The following is a 19209-nucleotide window of genomic DNA, read 5'->3' on the forward strand; positions in this document are numbered from 1 at the left end:
AATTGTTTGATTATAGTTGAAAATTGTTTTATTGTAGTTGAAAATTGTTTGATTACAGTTGAACATTTTTTGATTATAGTTGAAAATTGTTTGATTATAGTTGAAAATTGTTTGATTATAGTTGAAAATTGTTTGAATACAGTTGAAAATTGTTTGATTATAGTTGAAAATTGTTTGATTGTAGTTGAAAATTGTTTAAATATAGTTGAAATTGTTTAAATATAGTTGAAAATTGTTTAAATATAGTTGAAAATTGTTTGATTATAGTTGAAAATTGTTTGATTATAGTTGAAAATTGTTTAAATATAGTTGAAAATTGTTTGATTATAGTTGAAAATTGTTTGAATACAGTTGAAAATTGTTTGATTATAGTTGAAAATTGTTTGATTGTAGTTGAAAATTGTTTAAATATAGTTGAAAATTGTTTGATTATAGTTGAAAATTATTTGATTGTAGTTGAAAATTGTTTAAATATAGTTGAAAACTGTTTGATTATAGTTGAAAATTGTTTAAATATAGTTGAAAATTGTTTGATTATAGTTGAAAATTGTTTGAATACAGTTGAAAATTGTTTGATTATAGTTGAAAATTGTTTGATTGTAGTTGAAAATTGTTTAAATATAGTTGAAATTGTTTAAATATAGTTGAAAATTGTTTAAATATAGTTGAAAATTGTTTGATTATAGTTGAAAATTGTTTGATTATAGTTGAAAATTGTTTAAATATAGTTGAAAATTGTTTGATTATAGTTGAAAATTGTTTGAATACAGTTGAAAATTGTTTGATTATAGTTGAAAATTGTTTGATTGTAGTTGAAAATTGTTTAAATATAGTTGAAAATTGTTTGATTGTAGTTGAAAATTGTTTGATTATAGTTGAAAATTGTTTGATTATAGTTGAAAATTGTTTGATTTTAGTTGAAAATTGTTTGATTATAGTTGAAAATTGTTTGATTATAGTTGAAAATTGTTTGATTATAGTTAAAAATTGTTTGATTTTAGTTGAAAATTGTTTGATTATAGTTGAAAATTGTTTGATTGTAGTTGAAAATTGTTTAAATATAGTTGAAAATTGTTTGATTATAGTTGAAAATTGTTTGATTACAGTTGAACATTTTTTGATTATAGTTGAAAATTGTTTGATTATAGTTGAAAATTGTTTGATTGTAGTTGAAAATTGTTTGATTATAGTTGAAAATTGTTTGATTATAGTTGAAAATTGTTTGATTATAGTTGAAAATTGTTTGATTATAGTTGAAAATTGTTTGATTACAGTTGAAAATTGTTTAAATATAGTTGAAAATTGTTTGATTATAGTTGAAAATTGTTTGAATACAGTTGAAAATTGTTTGATTATAGTTGAAAATTGTTTGATTATAGTTGAAAATTGTTTAAATATAGTTGAAAATTGTTTGATTATAGTTGAAAATTGTTTGAATACAGTTGAAAATTGTTTGATTATAGTTGAAAATTGTTTGATTACAGTTGAACATTTTTTGATTATAGTTAGAAAATTGTTTGATTATAGTTGAAAATTGTTTGATTATAGTTGAAAATTGTTTGATTACAGTTGAACATTTTTTGATTATAGTTGAAAATTGTTTGATTATAGTTGAAAATTGTTTGATTGTAGTTGAAAATTGTTTAAATATAGTTGAAAACTGTTTGATTATAGTTGAAAATTGTTTGATTATAGTTGAAAATTGTTTAAATACAGTTGAAAATTGTTTGATTATAGTTGAAAATTGTTTGATTACAGTTGAACATTTTTTGATTATAGTTGAAAATTGTTTGATTGCAGTTGAACATTTTTTGATTATAGTTGAAAATTGTTTGATTATAGTTGAAAATTGTTTGATTACAGTTGAGCATTTTTTGATTATAGTTGAAAATTGTTTGATTATAGTTGAAAATTGTTTGATTGTAGTTGAAAATTGTTTAAATATAGTTGAAAACTGTTTGATTATAGTTGAAAATTGTTTAAATATAGTTGAAAATTGTTTGATTATAGTTGAAAATTGTTTGAATACAGTTGAAAATTGTTTGATTATAGTTGAAAATTGTTTGATTGTAGTTGAAAATTGTTTAAATATAGTTGAAATTGTTTAAATATAGTTGAAAATTGTTTAAATATAGTTGAAAATTGTTTGATTATAGTTGAAAATTGTTTGATTATAGTTGAAAATTGTTTAAATATAGTTGAAAATTGTTTGATTATAGTTGAAAATTGTTTGAATACAGTTGAAAATTGTTTGATTATAGTTGAAAATTGTTTGATTGTAGTTGAAAATTGTTTAAATATAGTTGAAAATTGTTTGATTATAGTTGAAAATTGTTTGAATACAGTTGAAAATTGTTTGATTATAGTTGAAAATTGTTTGATTACAGTTGAACATTTTTTGATTATAGTTAGAAAATTGTTTGATTATAGTTGAAAATTGTTTGATTATAGTTGAAAATTGTTTGATTACAGTTGAACATTTTTTGATTATAGTTGAAAATTGTTTGATTATAGTTGAAAATTGTTTGATTGTAGTTGAAAATTGTTTAAATATAGTTGAAAACTGTTTGATTATAGTTGAAAATTGTTTGATTATAGTTGAAAATTGTTTAAATACAGTTGAAAATTGTTTGATTATAGTTGAAAATTGTTTGATTACAGTTGAACATTTTTTGATTATAGTTGAAAATTGTTTGATTGCAGTTGAACATTTTTTGATTATAGTTGAAAATTGTTTGATTATAGTTGAAAATTGTTTGATTACAGTTGAGCATTTTTTGATTATAGTTGAAAATTGTTTGATTATAGTTGAAAATTGTTTGATTGTAGTTGAAAATTGTTTAAATATAGTTGAAAACTGTTTGATTATAGTTGAAAATTGTTTAAATATAGTTGAAAATTGTTTGATTATAGTTGAAAATTGTTTGAATACAGTTGAAAATTGTTTGATTATAGTTGAAAATTGTTTGATTGTAGTTGAAAATTGTTTAAATATAGTTGAAATTGTTTAAATATAGTTGAAAATTGTTTAAATATAGTTGAAAATTGTTTGATTATAGTTGAAAATTGTTTGATTATAGTTGAAAATTGTTTAAATATAGTTGAAAATTGTTTGATTATAGTTGAAAATTGTTTGAATACAGTTGAAAATTGTTTGATTATAGTTGAAAATTGTTTGATTGTAGTTGAAAATTGTTTAAATATAGTTGAAAATTGTTTGATTATAGTTGAAAATTGTTTGAATACAGTTGAAAATTGTTTGATTATAGTTGAAAATTGTTTGAATACAGTTGAAAATTGTCGCTGGTTTTAAAGAGCGTAAAAGGTTCAAAACATTAACATTAATAAACCCCAGAGTTGACGTCATTCCTGACTACATGAGATCATGGACCAACGCCCCCAGCTTGTTATCACAGATCATCAGAAAACGTCGCCCGACAATACTTGTGCGGTTGTTCAGTCTTGTGTGAGACGTTCAGGAACAAACTTGAGATGTTGTTGTTGCTCATGTTGTGATCGACACTTTTAATTTCAACTCATTGCGCTTTAATTGACGCATTAAAGTAGTTACTAAAGTGATCGAAGCAGGTTCGAAACAAACACAGTTTTGTGTTCATCATAAAAGTGTGCGCTTGTTAAAACTGCACATATTTTATTGACTCACTTTCATTTTTTGTTCCCCAATCATGTTTGAGTGTGAACGGATATTGTTTCTAAATACATTTATCTTGTGTTTTCCTGTGCTTCTTGCAACTGTGTAGTATGTGATTTTTTATCTGTAGACATTAGCTCAGATGACCATCATAGTACTTTCTAATGAACAGAAATATGTTCCCTTAAAAACAATAGTTTCAGATAATAAATATGAAATAAGGATCTATATAAACTGTCTTGATGTCCACTGCCGTGCAATGTTTACTTTGATTACTTCATGAGTGCTGCGCCCTCTATTATGGCTTCACTAATGGCGTGGCTGCAGGGCCTAGAACCGAGGTTACGTTAGGTACACTGAATCATAAAGATAAGGTAGAATCTGATGTAATGCTTTGAAAAAACAGTGATTGTTTTTAAATTTAGAAAAAAGCTCTTCTATAAAATCTGTATTTATTTGAAATACGAAAAAACAACAAAAACAGGTTGGATTTTTTTAAACTCCTTGTTCTCTCCTGGAGTTACATGGAGAAAAAAAATGTGAATTTCTTGTTCCTCAAACTGTTTTCCTTGTTTCCTCTCTAGAGCATTAGAGGTACAAGTACATGTTACAGCAGGCGTGAAACGTTTAATTTCCTAAGGGGCCCCATTATATACTGCGACTGTAGTGCGGGACCATCAGGCTGGAAAAAAGAAGGGATGAAAAAAAGATGTGTGTTAACATTATGTAGGTCATGTGATCATTTGTCAATGTAACTGTGTTGTGAATTGAACAAGCTGTAATAGTTATTCGTGAAACAATGTTCCATATGTTTTCACTAATGTTTCTCTAATGAAGCTTCATGAAGTTATTGCTATTTTTTCAGAGCTCAGTAGGTGGCGCTCTCAGATTATAACTTGATTAAATGGCTGCTCAAGGTAATAGATGATGGAGCAGAGAGTGACATCTGGTGGACTATAAACAATAACGCCACTGTTTCACAAAGCTTCATTCAGTGCTATCTCTCTCTCAAACAATTTTCAACTATAATCAAACAACTTTCAAATGTAATCAAACAATTTTCAACGATAATCAAACAATTTTCAACGTCTAGTGGACTATAAACAATAACGACACTGTTTCATGAAGCTTCATTCAGTGCTATCTCTCTCTCAAACAATTTTCAACTATAATCAAACAACTTTCAAATGTAATCAAACAATTTTCAACGATAATCAAACAATTTTCAACGTCTAGTGGACTATAAACAATAACGACACTGTTTCATGAAGCTTCACGATGCGGTGTCAGCCCAGTAGGTGGCACTCTCGTTTAAAAATGCGTGTAGTATGTAAAAAAATACGTGTTCAAACAATAGATAATAGATCAGAGAGTGACATCTTGTGGACTATAATCAATAACGACACTGTTTCAGGAAGCTTCACGATGCGGTGTCAGCCCAGTAGGTGGCGCTCTCTGTTAAAAATGCATGTAGTAGTTAAAAAAATATGTGTTCAAACAATAGATAATAGATCAGAGTGACATCTTGTGGACTATAAACAATAACGACACTGTTTCAAGAAGCTTCACGATGCGGTGTCAGCCCAGTAGGTGGCACTCTCGTTTAAAAATGCGTGTAGTATGTAAAAAAATACGTATTCAAACAATAGATAATAGATCAGAGAGTGACATCTTGTGGACTATAATCAATAACGACACTGTTTCATGAAGCTTCACGATGCGGTGTCAGCCCAGTAGGTGGCGCTCTCTGTTAAAAATGCATGTAGTAGTTAAAAAAATATGTGTTCAAACAATAGATAATAGATCAGAGAGTGACATCTTGTGGACTATAAACAATAACGACACTGTTTCAAGAAGCTTCACGATGCGGTGTCAGCCCAGTAGGTGGCGCTCTCGGTTAAAAATGCGTGTAGTAGGTAAAAAAATATGTGTTCAAACAATAGATAATAGATCAGAGAGTGACATCTTGTGGACTATAAACAATAACGACACTGTTTCATGAAGCTTCACGATGCGGTGTCAGCCCAGTAGGTGGCGCTCTCTGTTAAAAATGCGTGTAGTAGGTAAAAAAAATACGTGTTCAAACAATAGATAATAGATCAGAGAGTGACATCTTGTGGACTATAAACAATAATGACACTGTTTCAAGAAGCTTCACGATGCGGTGTCAGCTCAGTAGGTGGCGCTCTCTGTTAAAAATGTGTGTAGTAGGTAAAAAAATACGTGTTCAAACAATAGATAATAGATCAGAGAGTGACATCTTGTGGACTATAAACAATAATGACACTGTTTCAAGAAGCTTCACGATGCGGTGTCAGCTCAGTAGGTGGCGCTCTCGGTTAAAAATGTGTGTAGTAGGTAAAAAAATACGTGTTCAAACAATAGATAATAGATCAGAGAGTGACATCTTGTGGACTATAAACAATAACGACACTGTTTCATGAAGCTTCACGATGCGGTGTCAGCCCAGTAGGTGGCGCTCTCTGTTAAAAATGTGTGTAGTAGTTAAAAAAATACATGTTCAAACAATAGATAATAGATCAGAGAGTGACATCTTGTGGACTATAAACAATAACGACACTGTTTCATGAAGCTTCATCAACACATCACTACCTTTTCCCACAAATAATCCGGGCAGCAAAGTCGTACGCAAAATAGTATTAAAGAAAAGTATTCGTACAACCAAGAGTCTCTCATAAAACTACGTCACTGGGTAAAAAAATTACATTTTAAGTAAAAATGTCTGAGCTTTTGCTCCATGGTCTTATTTTAAGATATTGAAAATTTTGCTTGAATAAAAAATTTGGATAAAAACATTTTCAAAAACTTAACAATTTTTAATCTTAAACTCTTTACACACAAACCAAGTATCATTTATTTATTTAAATAACTTGAAATAAGATTTGTTTGGTAAATGTGACTCCACTTGAATCTAACCATACTTGAAAAACAAACACTTTTAAATCCTTAAAAAATGATGAGAAAACCTTGAATTTATCCTCATTTTTAATCTCAAAACCATCAACAACAAAAAAACATGTTTATCTGAAAAATCTGAACGTTTGACGTCATCAAGATAACGAGACGCTCTCATGACAACAAACAAACCTGGAAACTCAAACTTCTACTCGCCTGAAGTTCTTCACAAAAAAACGAGTTCAGTTCCAGGGGCGGGAAGAGGAAGCAGGACCGAGCTGACCCCGGGAGGGTCTTTTTTTTTTTCTTATTCTGACAAGAGTCTCTTCAGCAGACAAACATCCTCACTCGCGTCCAAATCATGGGAGGAAGAAAAAAAAAAAAACATTCCTCAGATTCTTGTCGACACAGAGAGACGAGTGTGTGAGAAGATCCTTGTGAAGAAACAACTCAAAAAACAACTGATGGATTTCTGGGGCGACCCGGATCCTCATCATCGACCAGAACAAATCGTGTTACCTGGCAGAGTGGCTTCCCCATGTCAACACGTGTATACCTTGCTCTGCACACTAGTGGGCGCTATAAATAGCAACACAACATCCAGGAACATCACAGACCTGTGGAGTCCAGAGCCTCCTCGATGAGTGGAGGGAGACGCAGTCCGTCCATGACCAGCTGCGGCAGCAGAGGAGGTGCAGGAGTGGGCGAGAGAGAGAGAGAGAGAGAGAGAGAGAGAGGGTCACAGGAGCTCCACGCACGCCCACCTCCACTCCTGCATGAAGGGGTTTTGAAGGGAGGATCCTGAGGGGCTGGAGCGTGGGAGAGATGCCGAGGAGGGAGGAGGAGGAGGAGCCGGTGGAGGAGAGATGCTGTTTTCCAGACGAGACCTCCTTCTCTCTCTCTCTCTCTTTCTTTCCTCCTCTATTCCATTTACACTTTCTTTTCATTTCATCTCCGTTCAGCAGAATCATGTTTACATCAAATACTACTATATTTAGCCACAGTTGAACTATATTTCTTAACTATTTTGAGATAAGATAAAAAAAAAGAAAAACTTAAGTCATTTGAAAATAAAGCTGCAGTTAACGTTTGCCTTTGGAGATTTCTATGGAAGTAAATGTGTGAGATCAGACTTACATTTTCAACACTGAATTTCTACATTATAAAAATCAGACTTTCCTACTATAATCGAAGAATTTTCAAGTAGAATCGAAGAATTTTCAACTAGAATCAAACAATTTTCTACTAGAATCAAACAATTTTCAACCATAATCGAACAATTTTAAACTATAATCAAACAATTTTCAACAATAATAGAAGAATTTTCAACAATAATAGAAGAATTTTCAACTATAATCAAACAATTTTCAACTATAATCAAACAATTTTCAACTATAATCAAACAATTTTCAACTATAAGCGAAGAATTTTCAACTGTAATCAAACAATTTTCAACTATAATTAAACAGTTTTCCACTAGAATCAAACAATTTTCAACAATAATAGAAGAATTTTCAACTATAATCAAACAATTTTCAACTATAATCAAACAATTTTCAACTATAAGCGAAGAATTTTCAACTGTAATCAAACAATTTTCAACTATAATTAAACAGTTTTCCACTAGAATCAAACAATTTTCAACAATAATAGAAGAATTTTCAACTATAAGCGAAGAATTTTCAACTATAATCGAACAATTTTCAACTATAATCAAACAATTGTCAACCATAATCAAACAATTTTCAACTATAATCAAACAATTTTCAACTATAATCAAACAATTTTCAACTATAGTCAAACAATTTTCAACTATAATCAAACAATTTTCAACAATAATCAAACAATTTTCAACTATAATCAAACTATTTTCAACTATAAGCGAAGAATTTTCAACTATAATCAAACAATTTTCAACTTTAATCAAACAATTTTCAACTGTAATCAAACAATTTTCAACTATAAAAATCTGACTTTGAATTTTAAAAATAAAATAATTTTAAGCAATGCTATTTTTTTTTCAACGCATAAATAAATCCAGTTTAAAATTCAACTTCTAACAATAAATGGAAATGTTAATACAATATTCAATTCAAATTCAATGTAAACAATTCAGTATTTACATTCAGGCAACCATGTATGTCAATGTCTGCCATTGGACTTTGAAAACACATTTTTTAACACTGAATTTTTACATCATAAAATCAGACTTTAAATTTGAAAAAAACACAATAATTTGAAGCAATGTTATTTTTTGGATGTCATTTTTCAATGCATGGATCAATTCAGTGTAAAAAAATATTTGATACATTTTATTCAACTAAATAAAATGTAAATACATTCTATGTACAGTAGATAAAAAGAAAATAAAGTCTGTAAAGGAAATTTAGTGTTCTTTACTTTCGGCAAAATCATGTTTCCATCAAATACTCTATATTAAGCCACAGTTGAACTATATTTTCTAACACTTTTAAAATAAAACGAAAAGTTTTTATCTGCTGTAACTGTTTACTTGGAAAATAATAGTATTTAGGAGATTTTGGTGATTTATACTGAAGGAAATGTGTGCGAATTCTGACCCGCTCTAGTGGAAGAACTCACATTTCCCCGATCCTTAAAACTCTTGAATAAATCCAGTTTAAAATTCAACATAAAAAAACAAAATGTAATTCAATGTAAAAGTGTTAAAATGTAAACATCAACCAGGACCCGGTCAGGACCAGGTGAGGCCAACATTACCGTCTGCTCTCACCCAGGACTCGGATCAAGACCAATGGGGGTCCGACTTTTCCAAGCTGCTCCTCGTCTGTGGAATGACCTTCACGACCAGCTCAGGGCTCCACAGACGGAGGATGATTTAAAAAAAAAGGTTTGAGAACCACCTTTTTTGAAAGGTTTTTTAGATCATTTTAATGTCTGTCCTTGTAATGTCGTGTTTATACATTTCTTTGTTCTACTGTGTAGCCCTTTGAGATTTGTGTTCAAATATATACATTGCAATATAAATAAAATATATTATAATTATTATTATTATTTGAATGTAAATAAAGTCAGTCCAAGAATTAGTCAATTTTACTTTGAATTTCAAAAAACACAATAATTTGAAGCACTGCTGGTTTTTTTTAAAGCATTGTTCAATGCGTGGATAAATTCAATTTATAAAAAATGTTTGATCCAAACTAAAAATATTCAATGTAACTTCATAAAATGTAAATGTAAATAAATTGAAAATAAAGTCAAGTTTGTGTTAAAAAAAAAACACTTTTAAAACTGTTTTTTTTAAATTATTCTGATCGAGTCTGATTTTGATGGTGAAAAAATGAAATCATTTTAAGCAACGTTATTTTTTCTTGGTAATTTTTCTAATGCACGAAGGAATTCCATTGAAAATTCAATGTAAAAAAAGATTTAAAAACAATAATAATTGTGAAAATTTTCAATGTAAAAAAAATATATATATTTATACAGCATATAAAATAAAGTCAGTCCAAGACATTTTGTAAACAAATTCAGTGTAAAATTAAATTAAAAAATAATATTAATTGTAAATATAGTCAATATAAACAAGTTAAATATTAAATAAAGTAATTCTAAGAACTTAAGTAAAGGGTTTACATTCGCACAACCACGGAGAACAAAGGGGAAGTAAACGTGTCAGACTTGAATGTAACTGTACATTGTCCTTCTAAATAAACTGAAACTGAAACTGAAACCTTATTGATATCCTATTATTTTAAACAACTATTATATTGAAACCTCTCATCATTTTAAAGTGAGGCGCCACCTACTGACTTCTAAAAATATGACACTGTTTCATGAAGCCTTATCAACACATCAATATCAATCATCAATCAATACTCTCTGTAAGATATTCTGATTGGTCTATTAACAGATGATATAAAATAAAATATTCGTCGCCAGCAGCCAAATATGTGGAAAAAAACATTCCCAAACACACATTCCTGAAGCCTGGGAACATGTTCAACTTTAATTTAGGTCAGCGATTTATTACAACGTGGGAACTTCTGTCTCATATGAACCAGGAACACATTACAGAAGAACACATTGTTGCTACAAAACTCAACTCAACTTCAACAGTTTATTATTTTTGGTGATGTTATTGTTGAAAAGATGATATTCCATGTTAATCTTTGTGTCTTTGTTATTTTTCTTTGATCTATCTGTGTCATCTTGCACTTGCATAAAACCACACAAAAACCAAACAACAATCTAGCAGAAAATATATAATTACTACCAAATAAGAGGTGTCGAACAGTACAACAAAAACGTACAGATTAAGCTTTTGAAAAAATAACGAACCCCCTGAAAATGGGAGGTCCTATATTTTTGTCACGCACTGTGTATGAAAAAAAACGTCATCGCTGGTTTGGTTCAAGGGGCCGGAGCTGAAGACCCCTTTTCTACTCAACTTCTACTCAACTTGTTTGTGTTGCATTTGCACCAGCACCGTACTTCGAATACAGATACTATCTTTAGTACCTTCTCGGCCCTGGTTCCAAGCCGATTGGTCAGAGAGTGCCTCTCTCCCAACATGGCATTTTTTTTAAAAAACGCTACGAGAAGAAGTAAAGTATTACAGTCTGGAAAGTTCTTCCAGGGTCTGAAGACACGGTTCGGAACTTCTTGTGTCTAGTCTTAAGTTTCACGGCACTATGTGTCATGACGGCTCCGCCCACTGGAAGTGAGCAGCAGGGCCGTTGAATCAAGTCGTGCTGGAACTGTCTCCTTTACTCACTATTTATTGCTTAAGTATATATATTTTTTCTCCTTCAAAACACGTCTCCTCCCTCTTTCCCTCGTGTTTCTCTCTCACCTCTTTTCTCTGCACGAGTCGCCTCCTGTCACATCTGGAAACTTGTCGTCGTACGTCACAGGCCAGAAATGTGAGGCGTTCAAGCAGCCGAGAGAGAGGAAAGGAGGTCCAGGGTTACGAGTCGGCGAGAGGATCACGTCAGACGGAAGGAAGTGCAGCGTCGCGCGTGTTCGACGAATGAAAGAGGAAATGAGAAAAAAAAAAGAAAAAGAAACAGAAATAGAATGAAGGCACTGTTGGTGTGAAGAACTTGAGCTTGATTGAACCTTTTTTTTTTAAGAGATCAGGGTCTACGGTCTTCACCTGGAGAACATGGTGGACCAGGATAATGAGCCGACAAGTGTCTCTTCTCAATCCACTGGTGTCGCTCCGGGGAGACGCGAGATCCGAACTGCTGACACAAGCAGGCGGGGAATGATCCGAATGTTCGCTGAACCCAACGAGCGGCGTATGTTCGAGCTCCTACCTCGGACGAACTCGTGGGGAGACGAACGTGTTCGCAGCGAGATTGGATCTGATTCACTGAAACAAAAGGACGAGAGAGAAAAATCCAGATAAAAAGCATCTTGTACGATTTATCAGACCTTTGTTTAGAGAAATGTCGTCGTTTTTTCATTCACTTATTTGCCTGAAGGTACTTTTGTGGAAGTGCTGAACCGTCCGTTTCTGACTTTAGTAACAACTAGTCAAGGTTTTAGTCAGGAGGCATGATTAGTCGACAGCTTTTTATAAAAACCACAGTGGTTACCGTTCATAAAGTATGATCGCGACCCACCGGGGTCACCGCTTGCTGAGCCAATCAGGATACAGAACTCATGCTCTGAACGGAGCTCGTCTGTTAGCCAATAGCTTGCAGTGTTTTATAATCATGGTGCATCTTACAAACCCGATGTTGACGACAATTTGTTATATTTAATCTATCCATCCATCCATCCATCCATCCATCCATCCATCCATCCATCCATCCATCCATCTATCAATCCATCTATCCATTCATCCATCCATCCATCATCCATCCATTTATCCATCCATCCATCCATCCATCAATCCATCCATCCATCCATCCATCCATCCATCCATCCATCCATCTTATTTATATTTATTATGTTTGTATTTATTAACTTATATATAACAATACAAATAAATATATCTATCCATCTAGAAATATTTAAAGACATATACAGCAAAATGAAACCTGCAAAGTGGTGAAGGCGCACAATATGAACCAGGATATATTGAGAGAACATCGAGTGTGACTCACAAAAGACTTCTGTGGAAGTGCTGAACCGTCTGTCTCTGACCTGAATGAATCATAAATCCAGTGGAATGTTCCAATAACCTTTTAAGGATTTATTTTAATATAATATTTTTAAATTGTCATTGTAAACATATAATGACTCTACATAATGATCATTTATGTCAAATTTCTACAGTAAAATGTCACCAAAAGTTTCTTCGCAAGATATTTAAAATAAATGTGTAGTTATTGACATATTATAATGATATTTCTTTTGAATTTTAGATACATGTTCTGCTTGAACCCTATTATCACAATTTTAATTTATTTATTTGTATTGTTGGTTAAAATAAATAAATACAAAAATAATAAATATAAATAACTGTTATAATCATTTACTTCAACGAAAGTAGAACAGGACTGTGCTAGGTTGAATAAAAACAACACAAAACAAAAAATATTACTGTTGTTTATGGCTCCCCCTGGTGTTAGAACAGTGTCATTGCAATGTCGTCAGTAGTCCTGCACCGTTGCCACGATCCGCATGCGCATTTATTTTCACTAAACCAAAGTTAGACTTGTCTTTTGTTGTTTTGTTGTTTTTTTACCCCCAGATTCATTATTCTAGTTACTTCGAAACCTACTACAAATTCATACAATAGTAACAGACATGACTTAAATGAAGGTAAACTCCATCCATCCATCAATCCATCCATCCATCCATCCATCCATCCATCCATCCATCCATCCATCCATCCATCCATCCATCCATCCATCCATCCATCCATCCATCCATCCATCCCTCCATCCATCCATCCATCCATCCATCCATCCATCCATCCATCCATCCATCCATCCATCCATCCATCCATCCATCCATCCATCCATCCATCCATCCATCCATCCATCCACCCACCAAAAACACATTTCTAATGGTTTCATGCTATCTGGTAGCTTTCATCATCTTTACCGTAAGCTTAGCCGCGTAATAGAAGATTTATTTTTTTAGTAGGCCTGACTAAAGGTTGTTTGTGGACTTATTTGCCTGAAGGTACTTTTGTGGAAGTGCTGAACCGTCCGTTTCTGACTTTAGTAACAACTAGTCAAGGTTTTAGTCAGGAGGCATGATTAGTCGACAGCTTTTTATAAAAACCACAGTGGTTACCGTTCATAAAGTATGATCGCGACCCACCGGGGTCACCGCTTGCTGAGCCAATCAGGATACAGAACTCATGCTCTGAACGGAGCTCGTCTGTTAGCCAATAGCTTGCAGTGTTTTATAATCATGGTGCATCTTACAAACCCGATGTTGACGACAATTTGTTATATTTAATCTATCCATCCATCCATCCATCCATCCATCCATCCATCCATCCATCCATCCATCCATCCATCCATCTATCAATCCATCTATCCATTCATCCATCCATCCATCATCCATCCATTTATCCATCCATCCATCCATCCATCAATCCATCCATCCATCCATCCATCCATCCATCCATCCATCCATCCATCCATCCATCCATCCATCCATCCATCCATCCATCTTATTTATATTCGAAACCTACTACAAATTCATACAATAGTAACAGACATGACTTAAATGAAGGTAAACTCCATCCATCCATCCATCAATCCATCCATCCATCCATCCATCCATCCATCCATCCATCCATCCATCCATCCATCCATCCATCCATCCATCCATCCATCCCTCCATCCATCCATCCATCCATCCATCCATCCATCCATCCATCCATCCATCCATCCATCCATCCATCCATCCATCCATCCATCCATCCATCCACCCACCAAAAACACATTTCTAATGGTTTCATGCTATCTGGTAGCTTTCATCATCTTTACCGTAAGCTTAGCCGCGTAATAGAAGATTTATTTTTTTAGTAGGCCTGACTAAAGGTTGTTTGTGGACTTATTTGCCTGAAGGTACTTTTGTGGAAGTGCTGAACCGTCCGTATCTGGTAGCTTTCATCATCTTTACCGTAAGCTTAGCCGCGTAATAGAAGATTTATTTTTTTAGTAGGCCTGACTAAAGGTTGTTTGTGGACTGCAGGCTCACGTGATGGCATTTGTGTAAATAGTTAATGTTGATGATTGGACGGATTTTCTGTTTCCAGACTTCCATTGGCAGAATTTGCCCTCCCCCCATGTTCACACCATCCCCAAGAACTTTTACAGTGAAAATAAAAATCACACAAAACACCTCAAGTCACGGTATATGAGTCATTCGACTATTTTTAAGTTGTGTGTCTCACACGTTATTTTAGTACAAAAATATTAAGGTACCCAAAACTACCCAGAGCTGCTTTACATGCGCACTTCGACCAATCCGTGTCACATTCTGTAAAGTTGTCAATTTGTACTTCTATGTCTCGTTGTTGTTTACGTCTCTGTCCGTCTGTGAGCTGTGCCGCGCACTGACTTGGCGTGGCTCAGTATATACACGGAAGTAAGACTAACTTATGATCTACTCAAACACTAGTGATCCAGTCACTCGTCTCTTTCAACCCCCTTTGCTAAAGCAACATATTGTAAGAACTTTTCATCTCATCTCAGTTGTTTTCTTCATAAGATCACAGAACTTCAAATGTAAACCTGTCGGTCTTCGCCGTATGCTAAGCTTAGTTGTTAGCGTCAGGTCATTAATAAACTGTTATGTGTACGTGTACAAGGAGGTGGATTTATTATTGATTTGGTGATATCCTGACGCGCCGGCGGCTCCTCTCTGATGTCACTCAGTTTCGCGGGAAACCGATGCAAGTCCCGCGAGACTGAGCGTTATAAGTGATATTTTTCTACAATCATGTCGGCACCGAAGTGCGGAAATAAACGAAAGGGAAACATAGCATCGCTTACCTTTTTCTAAACCCCCCGACCTCCTCTACAGTACTTCCGTGTGTACGCGGCTACATTTTTAGGTGAAAGAAAAAATAGCATTAATATCAATATCACAATTCAAGACACCAATATCGAATATCACACTTACTTCCAATATCGTGCAGCCCTAGATCAGACTCGCGACTCAAGAACAGTTTCTACCCCTCAGCAACACGTGAACTAAAAAACACAAATAACAATAAATAAAAACTCTATCACACAACATCTGAGAGCATCTTATAAAAACAAACAAAAAAAACATTGCACTATTAATAACCAGACAATATTATAAAACCTTTTACCTCTATTTATCGATTCACATTATCTTTATTTGTTACTTGTGTATTTTTTTTTGTTTATTTTTTTAATCTTGATTAATACATCTTTTAAAGCCTTTTTTATATTTTTAACTTTAAAAATAATGTGTCGTAATTTGCACCGTCTGGATGATGCTCTTTAAATTTGTTGCACCATGTGTAACGACAATAAAGAGATTCTGACTCTGACACCAATAAGATGTGAAGCACCATTTAACATATATATTTGATTTTCAACAGCTTGTTTTATATCGTTACTCTAGTTCATTTGCAAGTGAACTCAAAACAAATTAGTGGTGAATAATTTATTGAATTGACTGAAACCTTAAGTGTGTCCGCTCGTCCTCCCAGCGGTCAGTGATAATGTGTGGAAGTGACGTGATGTAGTGGACGCCAGGATCTAATGGCCAATGTTCCTGGCAGCAGGACGGCATCCTGGGAGACACTCGAGCGAGACTCGCTCTCGTTTACGGGCCCGACCATCTGTCATGGTCGAGAGGAACCGATGCTTTAATGGACTCCAACGTCACACTGCGATGGAAAAACACTGAAAGACACGTCAAATTGTGATTAAATATTTTTGTAAGTATGGGTTAGTACATTTATTAAGTTGAAATAGCTTGTTTTTTTTTTACACTTGCGTAGTAGCTTTTATGCTGATGACTCTGTTTTGTTTTGATGGATGGAGGGAGGGAGAGAGGGAGGAAAGGAAGGAGGGAGGGAGGGAGGGATATAGACAGATAGATAGATAGATAGACGGATGGATGGATGGATGGATGGATGGATGGATGGATGGAGGGAGGGAGGGAGAGAGGGAGGGAGGGAGGAAGGGAGGGAGGGAGGGAGGGAGGGAGGGAGGGAGGGACGGACGGACGGACGGATAGACGGATAGATGGATGGATGGATAAAGAGAAGAGTCTAACTTTGGTTTAGTGAAAATAAATGCACATGCGGAATCTTGGCAACAGTGTGGGACTACTCAAGTATGTACTTTTTTATATTGTTTAAGCGCTTTGTGACCCTGGTCTCGAAAAGCGCTATATAAATAAATATTACTTACTTACTTACTTACTTACTTACTCAAGACATTGCAATGACACTGTTCTAACACCAGGGGGAGTTGTAAACAAACATGTTCAACTCTAGAACTGTTCAAAAGATTGTCATCCATGATGAGGAACCAACTCCCATCATACACTTTAAAGAGTCGAAGCTAAATCATTGTCGTTTCATTCATTTATCCGTGAAGGTCATTATGAGGAAGAATTTAAAACGTATTTCAAGGTAAAAATTCTACCATTTGATTTGATTTTGTCGGAGGAGAAACAAAAGAGCCTGGTGCGAAAACGAAAGTGTTTCAAAGACTCACACGGTCGTGACACGAATAGTCGCCATCGTGAAGGTTGACCCTTTCAATCCCATAATCCCCTTCAATTATCGCAGCAGTGTTCCTTGAATCTGTTGACCGAGTGTTTTAGTGACGGAGCCAAGGTCAACAGGCGTGATATTCCTTAATAGCTGTGAGTGTAACGGAAGCTCATAGAAGACTCTCTTTACACATCCTTTAACTCCCGCATCACTCCCCGGTTGCTTAGCAACTACAGGGAACAAGAGGTGTTTGAATCAGGGCAGTTTAAGAGCCGGAATAGTCGCGACCTCGATGTAGAAGTTTCCAACTCTCTGGAACTTTCAGACATTTATGTTTTGGAAGCTTGTTAGGATTCAGCCGACGTTTGCATTCGAGACGAGGACAGGAACGTGGCCTGTTGCCATGACATCATCAACAGGAAATGAAAAGGTCCCGTCGCTGCCAGAAAAAGTTAACATCATTAAATTCTCCGAGAGGTCGGAACGTTCTCGTTGTGCTGAAGCTAAAACACAAGAAGTCACAGAGCAGCAGCTCTAATGGAACATACGGCAGATACTTATCTTAGCTTATGTTAGATGATTAAAATGTTGGTCATTTAACAACATTGTTAAATGTGATCCTCTTTCAATTTATATCCTATTTATTTGAAGATTTGATTTTAAACAAAGTCATGTTGTTTGAGTTTCAACTATAATCAAACAATTTTCAACTATAATCAAACAATTTTCAACTGTAATCAAACAATTTTTTAACTATAATCAAACAATTTTGAACGTTAATCAAACAATTTGCAACTAAATCAAACAATTTTCAACTATAATCGAACAATTTTCAACTGTAATCAAACAATTTTCAACTATAATCAAACAATTGTCAACTATAATCAAACAATTTTCAACTGTAATCAAACAATTTTCAACTGTAATCAAACAATTTTCAACTATAATCAAACAATTTTCAACTGTAATCAAACAATTTTCAACTGTAATCAAACAATTTTTTAACTATAATCAAACAATTTTGAACGTTAATCAAACAATTTTCAACTAAAATCAAACTATTTTCAACTATAATTAAACTATTTTCAACTATAATCAAACTATTTTCAACTAGAAACAAACAATTTTCAACTATAATCGAACAATTTTCCACTATAATCGAACAATTTTCAACTATAATCAAACAATTTTCACCTATAAACAAACAATTTTCAACTATAATCGAACAATTTTCAACTATAATCAAACAATTTTCAACTGTAATCAAACAATTTTCAACTATAATCGAACAATTTTCAACTATAATTAAACAATTTTCAACTGTAATCAAACAATTTTCAACTATAATCAAACAATTTTCAACTATAATCAAACAATTTTCATCAAAAAAAATATGTTTTTTGAGATTGTAAAAATAAATCTATTGCTTCAGACTTGTGATTGTGGATTTATTTATTTTTATAAAATTTTTTTCTTCATTAATTCTACCAACACTATGCTTCGCCTCCATTTTTTTGGAAATTCATATTTCATTTGGAAAAAATATGATTTGCTTTTTCAAAGAGAACTATTTTAAAATTGACATTTTATTGAACTTATACGAGGGCCACATATGTTCAATTTGAGGGCCACCTGTGGCCCCCGGGCCTCACAAAACAGTCATGGGTCGGTTCACAGAACCGGGCTCTTGGAACTGGGACACCTTTCTATCGTCTCTCCATTAATAAAGCTGAAGAAATCCTGCTTTGATCCTCATCAGCCGCCAATGTTTTTGGAGTCTCCTTCATTAAAAACAAAAAAAGGTTCCGTCTCCATGACAACCTGGGTGGAGGAGTGGGTTGTGGGGCCCGGAGAGACTTGACGAGGTCCCGGGATAATTAGGGCTCATTATGGAGCTCCTTGAATGGATCCCTGGTGTGGGAGCAACAATGGAAAGATCACAGACGACATCAAAGAGCAGAGAAGACGTTGATGTAAATACATT

At 33.6% G+C, this 19209-nt stretch overlaps 1 protein-coding gene across 4 annotated transcripts in view; it reads right to left on the reverse strand.

Annotated features, from left to right (window-relative positions):
* The window catches only part of LOC148073527 (uncharacterized), a 45231-nt gene extending 37900 nt beyond the window's left edge, over nt 1–7331 (reverse strand). Inside the window, exon 1 of one of the 4 annotated variants that reach the window (XR_015712125.1) lies at nt 7186–7329. Coding sequence is in view for 1 of the 4 variants with exons in the window: in XM_087798178.1 (XP_087654304.1) it covers nt 7186–7237 (52 nt within the window). In the remaining 3 variants the exon portion in view is untranslated. Of the gene's footprint in view, nt 1–6760; nt 7124–7185 lie in introns of those variants that run through there. The other 3 variants (XM_087798178.1, XM_087798180.1, XM_087798181.1) reach the window with 3 other exon arrangements.
* Between the last annotated feature and the right edge of the window lie 11878 nt (nt 7332–19209).

This window comes from Callionymus lyra, chromosome 8, assembly GCF_982586985.1.
Source record: "Callionymus lyra chromosome 8, fCalLyr1.hap1.1, whole genome shotgun sequence".
Lineage (NCBI taxonomy): Eukaryota > Metazoa > Chordata > Actinopteri > Syngnathiformes > Callionymidae > Callionymus > Callionymus lyra.